Below are 17,955 nucleotides of genomic sequence, written 5' to 3' on the forward strand. Positions count from 1 at the left end.
TTCCCCGATAGGGTACAAATGTTATGTTTTTGTTTCCCCCGAACACAAAAAGGGGAAGGATGGTTATATACCATCTCGGAAAGGGACGTGCTCGCGGCGTAAATTGTAAATACACGGAGCTATATATATGTATATGTATATAGATTGAACAGATGTTAGTTTGCATCAGTTTATTTTTGTTTTTTATTTTCGAAAAACAAAGGTAAGAAAGGAATGCGTTGAAAACAAGAGGTGTTTAAATTACAGTTGAAATAAGTTTGTTGCAAGGTGTATGTATGTACTTCCGTCCAGATGACAGATTAGGAAATATAGTAGCAATATTCCCATTCCAAGATTTTTACACCAATGATGATGAAGTGTAAAACTAGAGAGGTGAAGTAATATTTGAAAAAAAGGCATTTGATCTCAAAGATTTTGTTTTTGTGTAATACTTGTTTTCCTTTAGTAATAGTCTATCCTGTGTTGCGGAGTAATTGTACGGCTAGTTCCGGATTCTGAACAAAATAGTTCGTCCAGAATAGTTCTGAAGGGAATAAATCATACGAATAAATAAATCAAAAATGCTTAATTTTGGTCCTTATGATATAAAGCGTTACCACCACTGGCTGTAAGTATAAGATATTTATAAAAGGGAATACCAATGAATATTTTTGTTCATAGAGAAAATATCAGTATTACGACTTAACTGTAGTAGTATTAGGTTTTGAAATAAACTACAGGGCATTTCATTAATAAAATCTGGACGATCCAACTGGCAATTTACTCGATGCGACTGTTACTGCATAACAGCATGTTTTATATGGCTGTGAACCAAGAGATTAATATCGTTTGTTACACTACAAAGTGACTGTTCAGATACTTTTACAAATTTCCATTTGACCTCTGATTTTCTGGAAATAGGACAAAATGAGATTCAAGTCATAAAAAATATATCTGCAGAAAAAGCTAAACCTATACATCCCTGACAATATAGTGCAGGCTTTTGGTGGAGGTGTCCATTTAGTACGTAACTATTTAATAACAAATGCAAGCAGTCATTTTCTTATGTTTTCCAGCAGCTGAACAGGATTGAGGGAAATGTGGCCTCTCTCTGAACCAGAAAAGAGATTAAATGATGCATAATGTATTGTCAATTAAACAGCAGTAACAGACAAAGAAATGCATCAGCCTTTGGCCCTTCCTTCACGTTCAGACTGCACACGTAAGGTATGCTCTGTCACTGATGGCATCTCTCACATCAGGACCCTTGCAGATTCATGTTGTATGTCCATAACAGCTGACAGAGATCATGGCTGCCACTGTAAGTCTGGAGCTGGACCCAATCTTTCTGAAAGGCCTTGGATACCTGCATTCCAAAAGCAAGGATTCGGCAGAGAAACTGAAGGCACTGCTAGATGAATCCTTGGCAAGGGGAAGTGATTCAAACTACCGGCCCACGCTCAAGGTAACCTTTTACAGAAAATTATGAGTAAGGCCTTACATTTGAGCCTTGGTGCACTAGTTTGTTGCAGAGCCATGACCTTGCTTTTTTTTTTTAGAAATAACATTTTAAAATGTAACAAAAAAGGGCTTGGCCTTGTGTTTGAATCTTGTTTACAAAGGAAATCCTGTAATCTGGCCAAAATTCAGCCTACAAGAGTAAAAGTAATCAAAGACTTGTCTTTAAAGAGTTTCACTCATTTTTTTCTGCTATTTTTTTTGTTCCTCACTGGCATGTCCTACCTGTGGTGTGAAATATTTTATTCCCCAAACAGGAAGTGGAGGTCTCCAAGGTGACCGTTACGAAAGTGAGCTTGAGCAAGCAGGAGACAAAGTCTTCCTCTAACTCCTCTTCCTCGGGCAGTGGCAACGGCAAGTCAAGCAGCTCTGAAAAAAGCAAAAAAGAGAGTGAGAAAAGAACATCGGAGAAGGTAAATTCTGTCAGGAAAAGGGGGGGAAAAAAAGGAAGATTCCCATTCATGAGGCAAACATTTGTCAGTCCTAGTTTCTAAAGAACCAGTATCTGAAGTTTTTCAGATACCTTGGGTTAGGTATCTCATTCTTAAGGTGAAACTGATCAGGAATACATGAGGTGTACCATTAGCATGCAAAGCTAATGTAGACTGTTTCACATTTACACAATGTTGTTGAACATTCTGTGGCTTTTTTAATGGTTACAATGCTTTCAACCATCACTCATCTTAGGACAAAGGTCCTTGTGTTCTTATACTGAATGTATTTAAAAGTTTAACCCAAATCAGTATTGTTCGCATATATAAATACTGTAATATGAAAAAGAATATTTTAATAGCTACTACTTAGTAGAAACCCAATGGGAAGTTTGCGATTGCTGGGTGTTAATTAAAATTGTGGGGCTCCTCTGATATACGTGCCACAGTTTCACCCGTATTCCGTCATTCAGGTTAAAGTGGATCCCGTTGATGCAATTGACCCACCAAAGAAACCTCGCCTGGAGAAGCAGGAGAATAGATCGTCTCCCATCACAGTTCAAACTAGCAAGGACCTCCCCATTCCTGATTTGTCCAGCTTTGACGAGACGAGTGCCGATGATTTTGCTATGGAGATGGGTTTGGCTTGTGTGGTTTGTAGGTGAGTAACGTCTCATTGCATACAGTTGCCTAAGTTGATCACCTATAGAACATAAAGTAATCTAAACAAAGCAACGAAGATCTTATCTTTTATTACCGTTTTACACATTTGCCTGTTGTAGTATATTAATAAATATTAACTAAACTGAAAAATAAAAATTGGCCTGCCATACTTTAATGGTTTTTTAACATTTTCTTAGCTTTTTATAACCAGTATTTGGGAATAGAAGCTGATATTTCACCATTCTGCTCATCACAGCTATAGAATACAAAAAAATTACTTCAGTTGGGCTAGTATCTTTTTGGGAAGTCTTTTTGGGGAATTTAAGCAAGTCAAAATTTTTAACTACAACTGGATTTGTTGTGAAAATGGTGTAAAATTGTTTTGCACTACTGTTTGCCATGCAACTCTACATCAGTTAAATATGCATTTGTAAGACCTGTTTCCTTTCCTTTCCTCCACACTCTTAATGCAGGCAGATGACAGTCACCTCAGGGAACCAGCTTGTGGAATGTCAGGAGTGTCACAATCTTTATCACCAAGACTGTCACAAGCCACAGGTGACAGACAAGGACGTCAACGACCCACGTCTGGTGTGGTACTGCGCCCGGTGCACCAGGCAGATGAAGCGCATGGTAAGGCTGAATTCAGAGCCTAGATTGCCATTAAATGGTACAAGACTTAAACAATAATCAAATCTGTTTAAATAACAGAATTGGATGTGAACAGGCAGTGTTGTGCATCTGCATAAGATACACTGCCTCTGCTTTTTCCTGAAAAGGAAAACTGAAAATATGTTATATTTGAAAATATGAAAAATATAAATATCCAGAATATGTCTGGAGTGAAGCTGCATCTTAATCTAATATAAGAAACATGTAAATGTACCATTCAACAAAATGTTTTTTTAATTGTTTAAGTAAAATAGTCGGAATATCTCTGAAAAAATGTTTTACCCTGCTTAAAAGCAAGGTGGCAGCAGAGGCTGAACATTTACCTGTAGTAAATCATATCAAATCAGTATTTGGTTTTAATTATATTATAAGATAAATCATACTGTTTTGATTTTTATTATTTCAAAGCCTGCATTTGAACTATTCTTTTCATAGTTACTGAAAAAAACACCAACACAGATATGTCATTTTTGGCATCTCTGTGGGGATTAATGCTTCTTTAGGACAATACTTTGTTTGAAAGTAAATGTTAAAAGTTTAAAAGCACACTCTGCAAATTAACAACACAGATACTCTTTTCTCTAACTTTACAACTGTAAACCTTGCTGCAAATTAAATCCTGTTCTCTTGAATAGCTAAATTGATTTTTCAGGTACAATTCCTTGCCTTTTAAGTCAAGAGTATCTTGGTAATTTTAACTGTGACAAAGTGTGACATCAGATGTAGCATACCAACAGCCATTAATTTGGTCATTAAGACATTCAGTCATAATATTCTCAAAAGACCAGACATTGTTAGATGAACATAGAACATAAATTCCTTTAAAAACTGCATTACTTTTAAGACAATTCAATTGAATCCTATTCTTCAGTTTCTAGAGTAGAAATATGGCTAAAGTGAATAACAACATAAGCCCCTCAGGTTTTAGTTTTCTGAGGCCAATAATTTGTTGAATAAGCAGTTTATATAACTTGTAAACTCTGACTCCTGTAGTTCTAAGAGATTCACGTGGTCTTAATAGAAAAATGGATGGGACTTTTGCACAGGAATTGCTTTGGCAACTAATGTGTATGATTTGAGATCAAATATCTTGTGTTTGTTGTTTACAGGCACAAAAGACTCAAAAACCTCCACAGAAACCAGCCCCTGCTGTGACCTCTGCTGTCCCGGTTGTGAAGGACACTCTGGTGAAGAAGCCAGAGGTCAAGCCCAAGCAGGACACTGCCAGCACATTCCAGGCTTTTAAGAGAACAGAAGTTAAGGTAAGGTCTTTTCCGAGATCTGGACAGTAAAGGGAACTGAGGCATTAAAAATGTTCCCTTATTACACAGTCTAGACGGCTGTGTTAACTTTCATAATATATGGTTTGCAGCACAGGGGTGTGTTGTTTGAATCTGAATTTTCTCAGCCGGTGAGATTTTACACAGGTTATTTCAAGCGGATCCTGGATCTTGACATTTATTGTAAGGAAGCGTCTGTGTGACTTTTGCAGGCGTCCACTGCGGTGTCAGGAAACCCCTCCGGCAACAGCTCGTCCCTGCCTTCAGCTAGCGGTTTGACCGGATGGGCCGCCTTTGCAGCGAAGACCTCCACGGCTGGCCCAGCCAGCACGAAGCTGGGATCCTCCACGCAGAGCACCAGTGGGAAATCCACCTCTGTGACCTCCAGTCAGAAGCCGGCGGTGGGACTGTCTGGGCTGGCCAGCGCCAAGTCGGGACTTGGGTCCAAAATGGCAGCAGGCAACGGCAACAACAACAATGGCTCCACCACTGTCCCTCTCAAGCCCCCGCCGCCCCTGACTTTGGGGAAGCCAGGCCTCAACCGCTCATCCAGCAGTGACAGCGTCAATAAGGTGGGCTTGGCGGGGCCCAGCAGCAGCCCTGCAGCAGGTACAAGCCAGGCTGGCAGCAGTGGTAATGGGGGAGGTGGGAGCAATGGTGGGAGTGGTGGGGGCAGCAGCAGCGCCAGCAGTAACAACAACAACAACGGAACAAAAGCGTCTGCTGACCCACTGGCTGGAGGGAAAGCACCCACCTCCCAGGAGTCGCAGCTGAATGCCATGAAGCGCTTGCAGATGGTGAAGAAGAAAGCAGCGCAGAAGAAACTTAAAAAATAAGAACACTGTTCCAGGTGGATTAAATACAAGCTACACTGCCTCAGAGTGAGAACGGAAGAAGGCACGTGTAGCTTTTGGATTTTCTCCACTACACTTTTTTTTTTTAATAGAAAAACAAAATACTTGAATTCTTCAGAATATATGCTGCTGAAAAATCCTAAATGGTATTTCAGAAATACACGTGGAAATAGTATGCACCACTGCATTGCAGCTCGTCAGATCACTGAGTACAATTCTTGTTGTTCTCTCTCAACAAGCTGTTGTCAGTGGAAAGGAAAAGGTTTTTTGGGAAAGCAAATAAAATCGATTGCATTTGTTAACTGATTTCTGCGTTTAATTTTTTTTTTTTGGCTGTTCAAACCATTTTAAGAACTGAGAAACCAAGACCTCATTTTAGATTGTACATATGGACTTTATTATTTTTATGATAATTGTTCTATATGTTTTCCATTTCCCAGCTTCTTAATTGTATTCCAGCTGTTCTCTGCACCTAACTAAGCAGCTGTTGCACTCTAAGGTAATCAGCCATACTGATGTTTGTGGTGTGGATTGCAGCCTAAATTTATTCCGTGTGATTTAGGTGAGACTTCAGCCTAAAATTCTAAGGACCTAAACTTGCACCTGGACTAGACTAAATTGTTAAATTGTGCATTTCCTTGACATTTTAAACCAATCGGGTAGGAAGACAAAAACAATGTCAAATTTTATTAATAAAATCTTACAGTTGCACATATATCAAGTCTGTTGTATCAATCTTACTCAGGTATTTGTTTACTAGTTTGTTTTACACATTTTCTTTCAGAAATCTTAAGCCAGATAGTTCAACCCCATTGTCAACAGATGCTGGTGTAGTTAATAAAAAACACTGTTATCTTTGTCAGGTTGTCATTGCTAAGTTTGTGAAGAATTGAGCCTTTCACCCATAAAACTAAGTGTTTATAAAATATTTAATAGAACTTTTACAGACAAGAGGTGAGAGCATGGGCTCAGGAAAGTAACGGATATTTATTCAGGTATTTTAAATCATTGAAACACAAGAAAATAAATATCAACACTATATCTGACAAGAAGTATTACAATCAGTCCTTTGTGGTAAATAATGCCCTAATGAAACCGAAAATCAGCATTTCTTTCTGCATGGTAAACAAATACTGAGAAGGATGGGAAAGCAGCTGCCAATAAGCCAAAAAAAATAAAAAAAAAAACTTGAAGGTAAATTATATGGTTCTTAAATCTGTTTTTACAAGTTCATTCCAGAAGGTTAATTCTGAGGTAGTAAGAGGATCAGCTCTGTAGCAATGCCTTGGAGTGTTGCTTGTGTTATTAAGAATAGGATTGAAAATGGTGACATAGTATATCTTACTTTAATTGTTGTTTTTGCTAATAATAACCTTTGATGCACAGATTAAATGTTTTTTTTCAGTATTTACCAGAATAGTTTAAATTTGTTTTTAAATCCTTTCAATTCTTTGCATGTGCCAGTGGTTTGGGATTTCTGTGGGAGTCCTGGTGATTACTCCAGGATTAGGAGTGGTTTACACTCATCTGCATTACAGCAGGTCAAATTCCAGTACATTGCTTTGGGATTTTCCCACTATTCATTCCTTCTTGGTGCTGAAATCAATGCCCACTAATAAAATGTTCAAGGGGTCCATTGGTAAATCACCCTTACGGTGAGATATACTGCCTCACACTGACCCCACTGAAACAGCCCCCAGCTTGTCTACATAGTGTACCAGGCTGGTAAGGAGAACCTAACATGGCACAACTCCGAGCTCAGATAATTCTGTGAACTTTAGAACATTCTCACCTGTGGGGTGCTGTGGTGAGATGCAAATGGATAAATCAGAAACTGCTCAATATGCAATATGGATGTTGACCAGTGAAACGAGATGGAGATAGAGGAGGCCAGTTCCTGAAAGTATTTCCCAGGTCCGGCATCACAATTTAGTTTTCCCTGAAATTTCTTTTTGTGAAATATGATCAGCACTGTAAGTTGAATTGTTCAGGGTCTACAAGAATTTTAGAGATAATTGTAGGATTTTGGATGAAGACCAAAAGTTTATTAAGGCTAACGAGCAAACTGAAGAAAGGAAATTAAAAATCATTATTAAATCAGAAGAGGAATCATAATCAAGTATGTTTATTCCATAAACATGCAATGTCCTTGCCATAAGTTTAAAACTTGGCTTAGATAGAAGTTCCCTTTGAAGAATTGTCTGAATATGTTTTGTAACCTAAGGGCGGAAGATATGTTCTTCATAGGCTGTCAGATTAATGGTAACGATTAGTAATAATAAGCAAAATGTTAATTTCTTTGGACCGTTTCTCAATTGTATAGCTGCGTATCTTTATTCATCTCATAAAAAAATAAATAGCACGTACATCTAAGAAGAGAAAGGTATTCTCTGACACTGCATGATTGTTTCAAATATATTTTCATATAAGCATTTTTGCATATAAATCTGTATATATACATTATAGATAGAACAACATTTACTTAATAAACAAATTAAGGTAGAATAACATTCATTGCTTTAAAACACTGTATGTGGCAATACTAAGTGCTCAGAATTTATAGTGCAAGATGGTACTTCATTCACAAAGATAATCTCACAGTGTTGACAACAATAATAAAAATAGCAGGGATTCTCATAAGAGACTGAATTAATGCAGCACTCGGCAAAGTTCATGAGAACCTGCTATGCATACGACATCTTTCCAAGGTAGTTTGCTGGTACATAGCCTTTCTGCCCATTGGCTTCAGCCAGCCACCACTCTTTATTGCCGCTCAGGTCACAGAACTTCAAGATCCGCACATGCTGGTACTCCTGCAGGCTCAGCTCCTGCTCACAGCGAGCTTGAAAAGCGTAGACCGCATAGTACTGCAACATAAACAAACAGCACCTCTGGTTAGAGACTACGCTCCAGGAGGGACACCACACGCTGTACAATACTAGTCGTAAAATAACAAAACCACCCTACTCCATTAAAAGATCATTACCACAGTTTGTGTTTTTTTTCCCCAGCAGGTGTCAGTGTTTTAAAAAAAAAAATTTTCACTGGAAGATTGTTTTACACGTACTGTATATCCTGCATTACTTGGGGTCAGTCTGTTTTGTCGGGATTTGCTGAAACTAATGGCTGAAGGTTACTCTGGACACCCTGTCCTTTTTTAAAAAAAATTACAGAATTGGCAAACACTGGTGTTGTGTTGTCACAACAAACAGCTACTTTTCAGTATTACGTCAGATGCGTGCAAACTTCCACTCCATTTGCTCCCCCTTCTCTATTTTCCAAGAAGGAAGACTGATGTCCTGAGTGGCTTGGCCGTGATTATGATGAGTCAGTTACATGGGTCACCTAAAATAATACAGCGTTGACAGTGTCCAGAAATCTACGTTTTTAGCACCCATGAGCAGCCAAGTCCATTACGACTAAAGGAAGAAATGGTTTAAGTTCATAGCTCCAAAAATTAGGAATGAGTTTGAGGGCTGTTACTCTGCAAAATCCCCAAAAGATTTAGATTTGTTATCATCATGGAAATCCACTCCACTCCATTAGAGGGTGCACAAGAGTAATAACTCTAAATCTGAAATGGGAAAGCATGTGATTTTCTGAGACAGTAGGACCTTTACACTGCCAATAATTGAATGCTCATTAATCCATTTCAGGATTCAGCTGGAATGAAGACCAGTGGAGAATATTCCTCCTGGACTAGGGCTGTGAGCGACTGTCAAAGGACAAAGTGTTGAACCGCACTCTACACAGGATGCCAGACCATTCTGTGGCTCATTCACAGGAACAATTTAGAGATACCAATTAACATATTAACAGAAGAGTTTCAGATTAAAAGAAGAGCTTAACTTCTCTTTAAAAAGTGAGAGAAGAGCAGTACATCCAATGAATACCCATGGAAATCTGGGGAGAATATGAAAGAACCCAGATTCTAACCAGGACCCAAAAGCTATGAGGCAACAGCACCATGTCCACATCACTGTGCTGCTCTAAATATTTCTCTTGTGACCATTTCTAGCTCTAATGAAATTTTGTGAACTTTCAATGTTCTAAGTATTATGAATTATGGTCGTTAAATGAAATGTGATTAGAAAAAAAAACTTCATCAAGTTCACATCAAAGATCAAATAACTCAGGCATAATTAAAATCAATAAAAAGTGTCCTGACATTCAGTAGAGGCAGATTTCCATTCTCTGTCTAATTCAGAATTGCTTACCCACGTCTGCTGATTATTGATCCAAATGCGTTTGAATTTTCCAGAGCTCATCGACAACACTAATTGATCTGCTTCCTCGGTTAGGCATTTGGTGTACTTGATTTGGCACTCAGTCCTGAGTCCCAAAATACCCAATGAGAAGAGAATTGTTTCCAGAAACATCAGCGTACAGAACTTTATGCTCCCTTCTCAGCTTGCTTACATGTATTTCTGTCTAAACAACTCTGGGAACGCGGGAAAGACAATGTGTCAGACATTCCCATAGTGTGTCGTGTTTTCCTTTTGCAGTGGCTCAGTTGGTAATGTTTCAGGCAACATACTGTACCTGCATGGAGGCTCAGAAAGTGGCACAGGGCTGACATGAATCTCATTCAATGTTTTTAATAATTAAAAGCAGTCATGCTCTAGGTAGAAAGCTGTAAACAACTAGTGTGTGATTCCAAACTACGCTGGAAAAAAGATACCATGATTCCATAGAACCAGGTTTGAGAACCACTGCTCTGATTTACTATGGGTTGAGCAGTTTGCCAATAGAAAATATAAGGACCAGTATGTACGGGCATGTGGATTTAGTTAAAATCATAAAAAGCTTTCTTAAAACTCACAAAATCCTTTTTCGACAAAAAAGTGAACCATAAAGATGTATGCTTTACAACTTAATCTAAGACTAAACGTCAACCTGACATTGCCCTATAAAGGAAATACTTTGCAAATAAGTGAGGTCTTACAGTTTCAATTAATTTTTAGCCTTGATCCCCTACACAGTCAGCACTGTCTGCTTAGTATGCTTTTTCCTCAGAGCCAGCATTACGATGCATATCTGTGTCTTAGAGATAAGGCATCTGTTCATGCCGTGCATGTTATATCAATTTACTGTACTTCAGTAAATAGACTATTATAAATAGAAAAAAGGAGGTTTGAGCCCAGTATAAACAGAAAATAATAAACAGTACTGAAAAACAATTGTGTTGCTCTATATTTCAGATATCCCTTCCTCAGTTAGTTTGCCTATTTTATCTGCTCGTCTAAAACCTGAAACAGGTCCTCACATGATGTGCCTTTTCAAGTGATTCTAAACATTTGTACTTGTTTGACTTTTATATGTGTCCTGTAAATGTGTTTTCATTACTTTAATAGTTATTTACAAAGCCAATTTATCCACCAAAAAACACATAAAGACTGCCCTGAAAAGAAAGGGGCATATGAGTTTTCCTCACACCTGAGTTCATATGAGCTTCTCCTCTTTGACAGCTGCCATGCTAAAACTGTTCATCTACTCCACTGTTTTTTCTCATCCTCAGTTTACTTCATGACTCCAGTCCCTTCACTGGCTCCTGTCGCCACCCACATCAGATTTAAGCTAGTCTTTGCTTACGTCTGTCAAAACTAGTCTGTTCCTACCTAGTGTAACATCAGATTTTAATCTCACTCCTTCAGCTCTCTTCCACCAGACTCTCAGTACCTCCTGCATACTCTTTTACTTGTACACGTCTGCAGTATGACATCCCATTACTGAGGTGAAAGAGTGTTTCTCCTCTGTGGTGGACTGACCTGCCTGCAGAAATCACAACTACTAAAACCCTCACCGCCTGCCTACCATTCATCTGTATAGACAATATCTGTGATCTCTGGTCTCTGAGATATGTTCGTCAGTATACCCTTGACTCCCATGCTGGTGGTGTGATTTTCTTATTGTTCGGGCGGGTTGCCCTGGAATATTGAACATTCTATTACATTAACATTTTTATACTCAAGAAAAGTATTTTAAAAACATCACATCTGACGGGATATATGTACATGATTCTCTTCACATGTATGGCAAAAGTGCTGTTTTTCATCTAGTTCCAGATCTACACATTGCTACCCTATGTCTGAAGCAAAGGCCACCGACAAATTTGTTAAGCATATCAAGTATTGTTGGGAGGACTGTATTTACTGTATTTTAGACGTTTCCTATTCTAAGTACAGTTTCATGAGCTCAACCTATCCAAGTTCCCCGTGCTCTTTGCTAAACCTTGTCCTCTCACTGCTTGTGCCTCTCAGAAGGCAGAGCCTTACCTGCTGGTCATCGATGCCATCTGCCTCAAGGTCAGCTGTGGACTGCAGCCCTGAGATGGAGGAGCTGCTGTCACCGGCGGTCAGACAGAAGCTCCTAAGGCTGCTGCTCCCGCTGCCAGAGACAAACAGGCTGATGTTGTCAAAGTCATCCTGCTGTTCGGGAATGCTGCCGTTGAGCTCCCTGGTGGGGTTGTATGGCTTCAGAAAGGAGGAGTAGACATAGCCCACTGTGCCTGTTGAGAGGAAGAGAGCTTTGACTGGCCAGCTTGCAGTCTGGCTTTACTGTGGTTAAGATGCTTCGAATGCTGTACAAAGTAATTAGTCAATCAAATTAGAAATTCACACAAGGAACTTCTAATCTCATTTTAAATTCATTGTTACATACTGTACATATTTCCATCTACTTCATAAATTTTCTTACCTATTCTTTTCCTTATTCTATATGTGCATATAAACAGTACATATATAGACTGTATTGTATATATTATACTGCACTAGCAAGAATAATCTTTTATATACTCCATACAATCTTTTATATACTCCATACACAGTATTTTGAAAATGAAGAAAGAAACCTCAAATTCCACAAGAGAAAAACCAAGCTGTCAGTTTCTCTGTACCAATACAGGTTATGTGACAAATGATGCTATTAACATAAGTGATCTGTTTTTCTTTCTATAATTATTAATAATAATGTTGATGTACAGTAACAGCAATTAGCAATCACAGCTCATCCCTTACATTTCTATAATAGAGACACAGTATTCATTCACCTCTCACACCTTCCTCTTTCCCTTAGCAAAGGTGCCAGATAACCACTATCTGATCTAATCCTTTTATCTGTCCTCCTGAGTGCAGGATCATATTGACTGCTAGGCTCTAGTGTGGTATCCTGGAGATGTCTGAGAAGAGTCTGCTGATACAACCACATAGTAACTGCATTTGTCCTTCCCAGAGGAGAGTGTATGCTTTAGGTGCTCCAGTCACCTTTCCACTTTGAACAGTTATAACTACACTATTATAACATTCAGAAGCAATGGGCTGTTCTCTGCAGAGAAAGAAAGAGCTCTGATCATACCAAAAAAAGCATTTTACAATGAAAGGGGATGTTAAGGGAATGGGTTATATAAGACATGCTTAATGAACCACTAGTTCAAATGAACAATGTTTGGGGTGTATCGTCAGAAAATGGGGCCAATCAATTTTGCTTTGTCTTCCTTTCATAGCCTCTTGGGACTTCCCTTTTAAAGCTGCAATCTACTGTAGGTCACACAGGTCATAGTTTGGTAGAATGCTTTCTTCTTAAGAACCTGTAAGCATTCAAAAAAAGATAAACAGGCTTGGAAGTGTGTGAAGTTTGTTTTCTGTAAAGTGAAACTCAATGCCATAAAGACTAAAGGGCCCACGGTACATTTCCCAAGCAACAAGCTGAAGAAAATCCTTTTTCAATCAGTTTGTTTATTACAGTGGTGGTTTTAATGGACCGTGAAAGGTATCAACAAAGTCTGTAGGGCATTCCTGGAATGAGAGATTTTGCAGAAAGCTACTCCGGGACACAGCAGAAAAGCAAGAACCTAGACGAAAGAGCCCGCATGCCAGCAGCATTACATAACAAAGGGCACTTATTAGTACTCACTGCCCGTGTTGACGAGCCATCTGCTTGTGCTCCCTAGCGGATCTTTCTGTTCCTCCACAGCCACCAGCTCCCCCTCAAACAGGCTCACATCGTGCTCCTGAGTTGCATTGCAGTTGCGTTTCAGCTGGTACAGTCTGTCGGCAGGGTAGCTGGAAATAAGCTTTTCCCTCTGAGCTTCAGTCTGACGGGGAGTTTCGTACTACAGGGATGAGAGGGAGAGAGTGACGGTTTTGGTGAGGAAGCGAAAAAAAGTGTTCAATTCAATGTTAAAGGCGAGGAGGAGTTTGGAAGAGAGCCTGATCTGATTGTCAATTCCATTTTAAATGATGGTAGTACTAGTTTGCCCAAGGAGGGAAGTCTTCCAACACATTGTCATTTTTTTAAGTTGGTAAGTTAAAAGACCAATCAGTAATCAATAGTTAAGATCTAAACGGTTCCATAACTAGATATTATATACGATTGCGTGTACAATTACACAGGATTGATGCATCTTACAGTGGTCTAAAACTCCACAGCTCACAGAATGAACTGTCCCACAGTTGATGCGTACAGTATGTGTTCCTAATAAAAGAAAGACAGTGATATCCGTCAAAGAGAGCTCACCAGAACTTTCCTGGATTTCTCAAAGCTCACTTTTCGTTCCATTAACTTTTGTGCATTTTCTTTGACAAAAACCAGGTTGTTCAGCTCCTCCATTATGCTGTTCTGGACTTCACTGAGGTTCGACAAAGGAGCCTTGAATAAAGACAACATAACATCTCGAAATCAGGAGAATTAAGCATCAGACACACCAATACACTGTGAAGGGAAAAAAAATTGTAAACATTTTAATGCAACATCTAAGGATTTATCAAGATCATTATATTGGATGTGATGGTACAAACAGAATGTAAGGAGGAATATAACCATAAATGAGGAAAGCAATACCCCACTTTCTTTCATTCAAAATACACTCATTTACCAGTTTCTGTGGGGATCTTATATTTCAGACCTCTACATCAAAAAGAAAAAAAGATAAGCCTTATAGCACAGAAAGTTTAATCTTTTCTGGTGGAAACAGTTTTAAAAGGGCATTTTAGTTTTTTTGTGTAATAAATCTTCAATCAAGCCACAGTCGTACTCTTCAGCTACATGCAAATTGAAATCATTGAACTTTATTTTAAACTGTTACACATACTAATAGTTTAAAAGCATCTTTGTTTGGATTGTTGATTTTAAAAATATTTATTTTTAAAACTGCCCAGAGAACTGACATGTCCTGTATACATGTGTATTTGTGCTATTACATTGTTCCATATCCTTTTTTATACTGTTCATTTAAGAGGCAGTGGAGAAGTAAAGCAAGTAAAACAAAGAGAAACATGTACAGATTTTTAAGAAAAACTGCACAAGTTTTCTCACTTAGGTGAGTAAAAGATATATGGTTTCAGCTGTAGGTGGTTGGGAAGTGTCTCTAGGAATTTTACTGTAAGTGTGTAACACCTGGCTGTGTAAAAATTTCCAGCTTCAAAGCAGAGGGGATGTTTGCTGTGGTGCAGGGGATGCCCTGATTAAAAATCTGCTAAATTTACCTAGTTAATTAAGTTATGATTAAATGATTGTCAATGAGCAGCCCAGATAGACACCATATAAGATCACATTAAGCCCACAGAGGAGAAAAAGGGAGAATTAAAGGACAAGAAGAGAGAAGAACGTGACGATTGTGCCAGGTGAGAGTGTTTTTAGGGAATGGGTTTCCTGAGTAAAAGATACCTCAGTTAAAGACAGCCTCTCCTGCTTGTGGGCGTTGTTTTAGAAGAGGGATATAGGCTCCCACTTACTTTTTGGCATCCGATGAGAGAGAGATTTAACTGCAGGTTGTATTGCATTTATTTAGAAGGCAATTATTTTATTTGGGACTCTGTAGGCGTTATTTAAGAGTTTTACACTTTGTAGCAGTCTGGGGTTTTCTGGGTGATTAGGATGTTAGGCCTCTGAAACACCTTGTCTGTACATAGCGTAAATATAGTAACTTGTTTGTTGTATGTTTTGTTGTGTGTAGTATAGTTTGTGTCACTGTCATTGTCAATAGCATTTGTTTAACCAAGTGTGCCTGGATTATTACTCTTCACCAAAGCCGTGCCAGGGAGCCAGGAATTCATGTGCCTCTAATTATACATATATAATTAATATAATATATTAATATAAGGTATATTTTGAAAAAGTCACAAGCTGAGGGTTATGAATATTTATTTTACTTATTAAACCGCTCAGTCAATTCTCATATTTAAACCATATTGTGATGGTGATATAGCTTTAAGAGCTAGAAAAAATACAGCAGAAAACAGAGGACTAGTTTTTACCCCATATGAGAAAACTAATGAAATCATACATTTTTCCTTAATGAAAAATGTGTTTTGTAATGTAGGCATAGTCAGCTAACGCATAATAAATTGGCTACATTACTCTGCTCTCCTCCCCACTGATAGCTGGTGTGTGGTGAGCGTTCTGGCGCACTATGGCTGCCGTCGCATCATCTAGGTGGATGCTGCATATTGGTGGTGGTGGAGGGGAGTCCCCATTACCTGTAAAGCGCTTTGAGTGGAGTGTCCAGAAAAGCGCTATATAAGTGTAAGCAATTATTATTATTATTATTATTATTATTATAATGAAAAATGTGCAACTCCGATAAAGGTTTAAATTGTCTTCTAAAGATTAAGTCATTACAAATTCACTGCAACTGACGACCACCTACCGGTAAGAGCTGTATCGGTGGTGCTGCTTGCCGGGCTGAGTCCATGAGGTCCCTAAAGAGAGCAGCGAAGCAGTAGATGGAGTTTGACAAGATCTTCTTGGCGGCCGTGTTAAACCGCTGCAGCTCCTCCACAAGCTGCGCGTTCAGCGCCTCGTAGTCGCGGCGGGCGCAGCCCAGCTCGTCGGAGGCAGCCCTCTCCAGCCGGCTGCAGTAGTCCAGCAGCTTGTCGTGCCGTTTCTGAATGAGCTTCTGAGGAGCCGAGAACATGGCCTGTAGCATCGACAGGGGCATCAGCACCAGCCGTTCCAGCTTGTCTTTCTGGAGGAGAACCCAGGCAAAGGGAATATTTATCATTCGCAGTGATGGTATGAAAGCGCACCCCAGCATGCGGTTTCCTACAATTTAGTCCCATCTGTAAGGGTGTAATTAGTGGCTTGGATCTGGGGTTTTGGGACTTGTGAGGTCAATTAAAACGTCAATTAAACACAGATTCGGAGCTTTGCTATGCTCTAAAAGTTTATTTTAAAAAAAGCATTCCTATTTAAACTAAATTGTCCCATGTACTGTTTTTCTACTGCTGTATTTTTTTCTTCATGGGTAGCAAATCTGGGATGCTCTTATTTTTATTTGCTCTCAGCTGTAGAATCTTGGTCTTTTCTTCACTTCCTTAGCTATAATGGACTGTTAGCAATCTAGGACATTTTTTTCCCTTATAAAGTTTAGACCAAAACCTTAAGGTTTTTTTACCAACAACATGACTCTCCCATACTCTCAGATACATCCCAGAGACATCACCAAACCTTACATACTGTATCATCTGGGATATTTGAACTGCACACATCTTCCAATCCATTATCTAAATGAAGCTGTCTTTTAATTTGTTTTATTTCATATACTGTATACAGGTGCACTCAAGTTTCTGTAACAGTACCACCCACCTTGATTAATAATACTGCAAGTGTCAAGTGAATAAACTACAGAATGTGTGCTACTCACTGAGACATAGTCATCAGACTGAAGATGCCACGTTAATTGCTAGGTGCTGCTTAGTGCTGAAAGTGAATGAAAGGAGGCAGTACAAAAGAGGATAATGACAGGCCTCAGAGCAATGTGCTTTGAATTCCGATTGAATAAGAATGCACTGTGAGGCTGAATGACAATCTCTCTCACACCAACAGAAGGAAGCAGATTCACTGTACTGTTAGCATGCCAGCTACAAGGACACCATTGTGAGAAGCTTCCAGGTGCTGAGGAAACCATGTGCCCAGATGCTCACCAAGGCAGAATAACATTAAAAACTAAAAAAAAAAAACTAACAGAAGAGAAGACTGAACTTTAAAAAGTCGACAGATCAACAGGTTAGATATTGAAGAATGCTGAAAGTGCAGTTAAGGCTGAAAGGCTTGGGCTGACAAAGGTATACACTGTACTGTATGTAAAAAAAGATCAAGTGATAGGTTTATTCCATGCTTATTCCATGCTGAAAAGAGAAGAAAGAAAGCGTTTCGGCTGTGGAGCCTTTTTCGAGTGTGTAAAAAAAGAATGTACAGTACTATATAGACAATATTTCCTTTATATTGTATGTCACCTTGTACAATACAAACTGCGCAAATGGCTTCATGTTGTAAGCTGCGGTCTTGACATACAAACATTTCCTTATTTTAAAATTATGTGAATCAAAAGAAAATATATATGAAACTAAAAATTAATATATTCTGTAATATATATATACACATTTAAGAATATATCATATGTAGGTGGTACAGTGGTTAAGATTGCTGCCTTCTATTCTGGACCTGGGGTTCTATATGTGTAGAGTTTGTATGTTCTCCGCATGTTTGCTCAGATTTCATCCAGGTGCTCTGGTTTCCTCCCACAGTCCAAATACAGCTCATCCTGGTACAGCAGGTTAA

The 17,955-nt window shown here is 38.9% G+C and overlaps 2 protein-coding genes across 6 annotated transcripts in view; one reads left to right on the forward strand and one right to left on the reverse strand.

The window, feature by feature from the left end:
* Positions 1 to 37: 37 nt before the first annotated feature.
* ints12 (integrator complex subunit 12) lies at positions 38 to 5,696 on the forward strand. Of its 4 annotated transcripts, none has more exons than XM_088913883.1 (7): positions 38 to 202; positions 1,277 to 1,444; positions 1,755 to 1,910; positions 2,402 to 2,589; positions 3,065 to 3,224; positions 4,373 to 4,525; positions 4,756 to 5,696. In XM_088913883.1, exons 2-7 carry the CDS (start codon positions 1,289 to 1,291, stop codon positions 5,377 to 5,379), a joined length of 1,437 nt encoding a protein of 478 aa, XP_088770009.1. In that variant the 5' UTR covers positions 38 to 202; positions 1,277 to 1,288; the 3' UTR covers positions 5,380 to 5,696. The 4 variants fall into 4 exon arrangements, with proteins under 4 accessions (XP_088770009.1, XP_088769922.1, XP_088770097.1 ...); XM_088913796.1 differs by having other exon boundaries at positions 68 to 202; positions 1,056 to 1,444; XM_088913971.1 differs by having other exon boundaries at positions 68 to 202; positions 1,059 to 1,444.
* A 612-nt stretch (positions 5,697 to 6,308) lies between these two features.
* Positions 6,309 to 17,955, reverse strand: part of arhgef38 (Rho guanine nucleotide exchange factor 38) — a 28,502-nt gene continuing 16,855 nt past the window's right edge. For both annotated transcript variants that reach the window (XM_088913603.1, XM_088913677.1), the window contains exons 10-14: positions 16,043 to 16,360; positions 13,912 to 14,043; positions 13,309 to 13,507; positions 11,673 to 11,905; positions 6,309 to 8,264 (exon numbers count right to left, since the gene is read on the reverse strand). In XM_088913603.1, the coding sequence (XP_088769729.1) occupies positions 8,082 to 8,264; positions 11,673 to 11,905; positions 13,309 to 13,507; positions 13,912 to 14,043; positions 16,043 to 16,360 (1,065 nt within the window). In that variant the 3' untranslated portion in view covers positions 6,309 to 8,081. The remainder of the gene's footprint in view (positions 8,265 to 11,672; positions 11,906 to 13,308; positions 13,508 to 13,911; positions 14,044 to 16,042; positions 16,361 to 17,955) is intronic.

This window comes from Atractosteus spatula, chromosome 1 (assembly GCF_055471065.1).
Source record: "Atractosteus spatula isolate fAtrSpa1 chromosome 1, fAtrSpa1.hap1, whole genome shotgun sequence".
Classification (NCBI taxonomy): domain Eukaryota; kingdom Metazoa; phylum Chordata; class Actinopteri; order Semionotiformes; family Lepisosteidae; genus Atractosteus; species Atractosteus spatula.

Excerpts from the sequence above, each read along its gene's own strand:
- ints12 (XM_088913883.1), top strand. The coding sequence starts at position 1,289 with ATGGCTGCCACTGTAAGTCTGGAGCTGGACCCAATCTTTCTGAAAGGC. Across the intron at positions 1,445-1,754 it reads ACTACCGGCCCACGCTCAAG|GAAGTGGAGGTCTCCAAGGT; the intron begins GTAACCTTTTAC and ends TTCCCCAAACAG. Across the intron at positions 2,590-3,064 it reads TTGGCTTGTGTGGTTTGTAG|GCAGATGACAGTCACCTCAG; the intron begins GTGAGTAACGTC and ends CTCTTAATGCAG.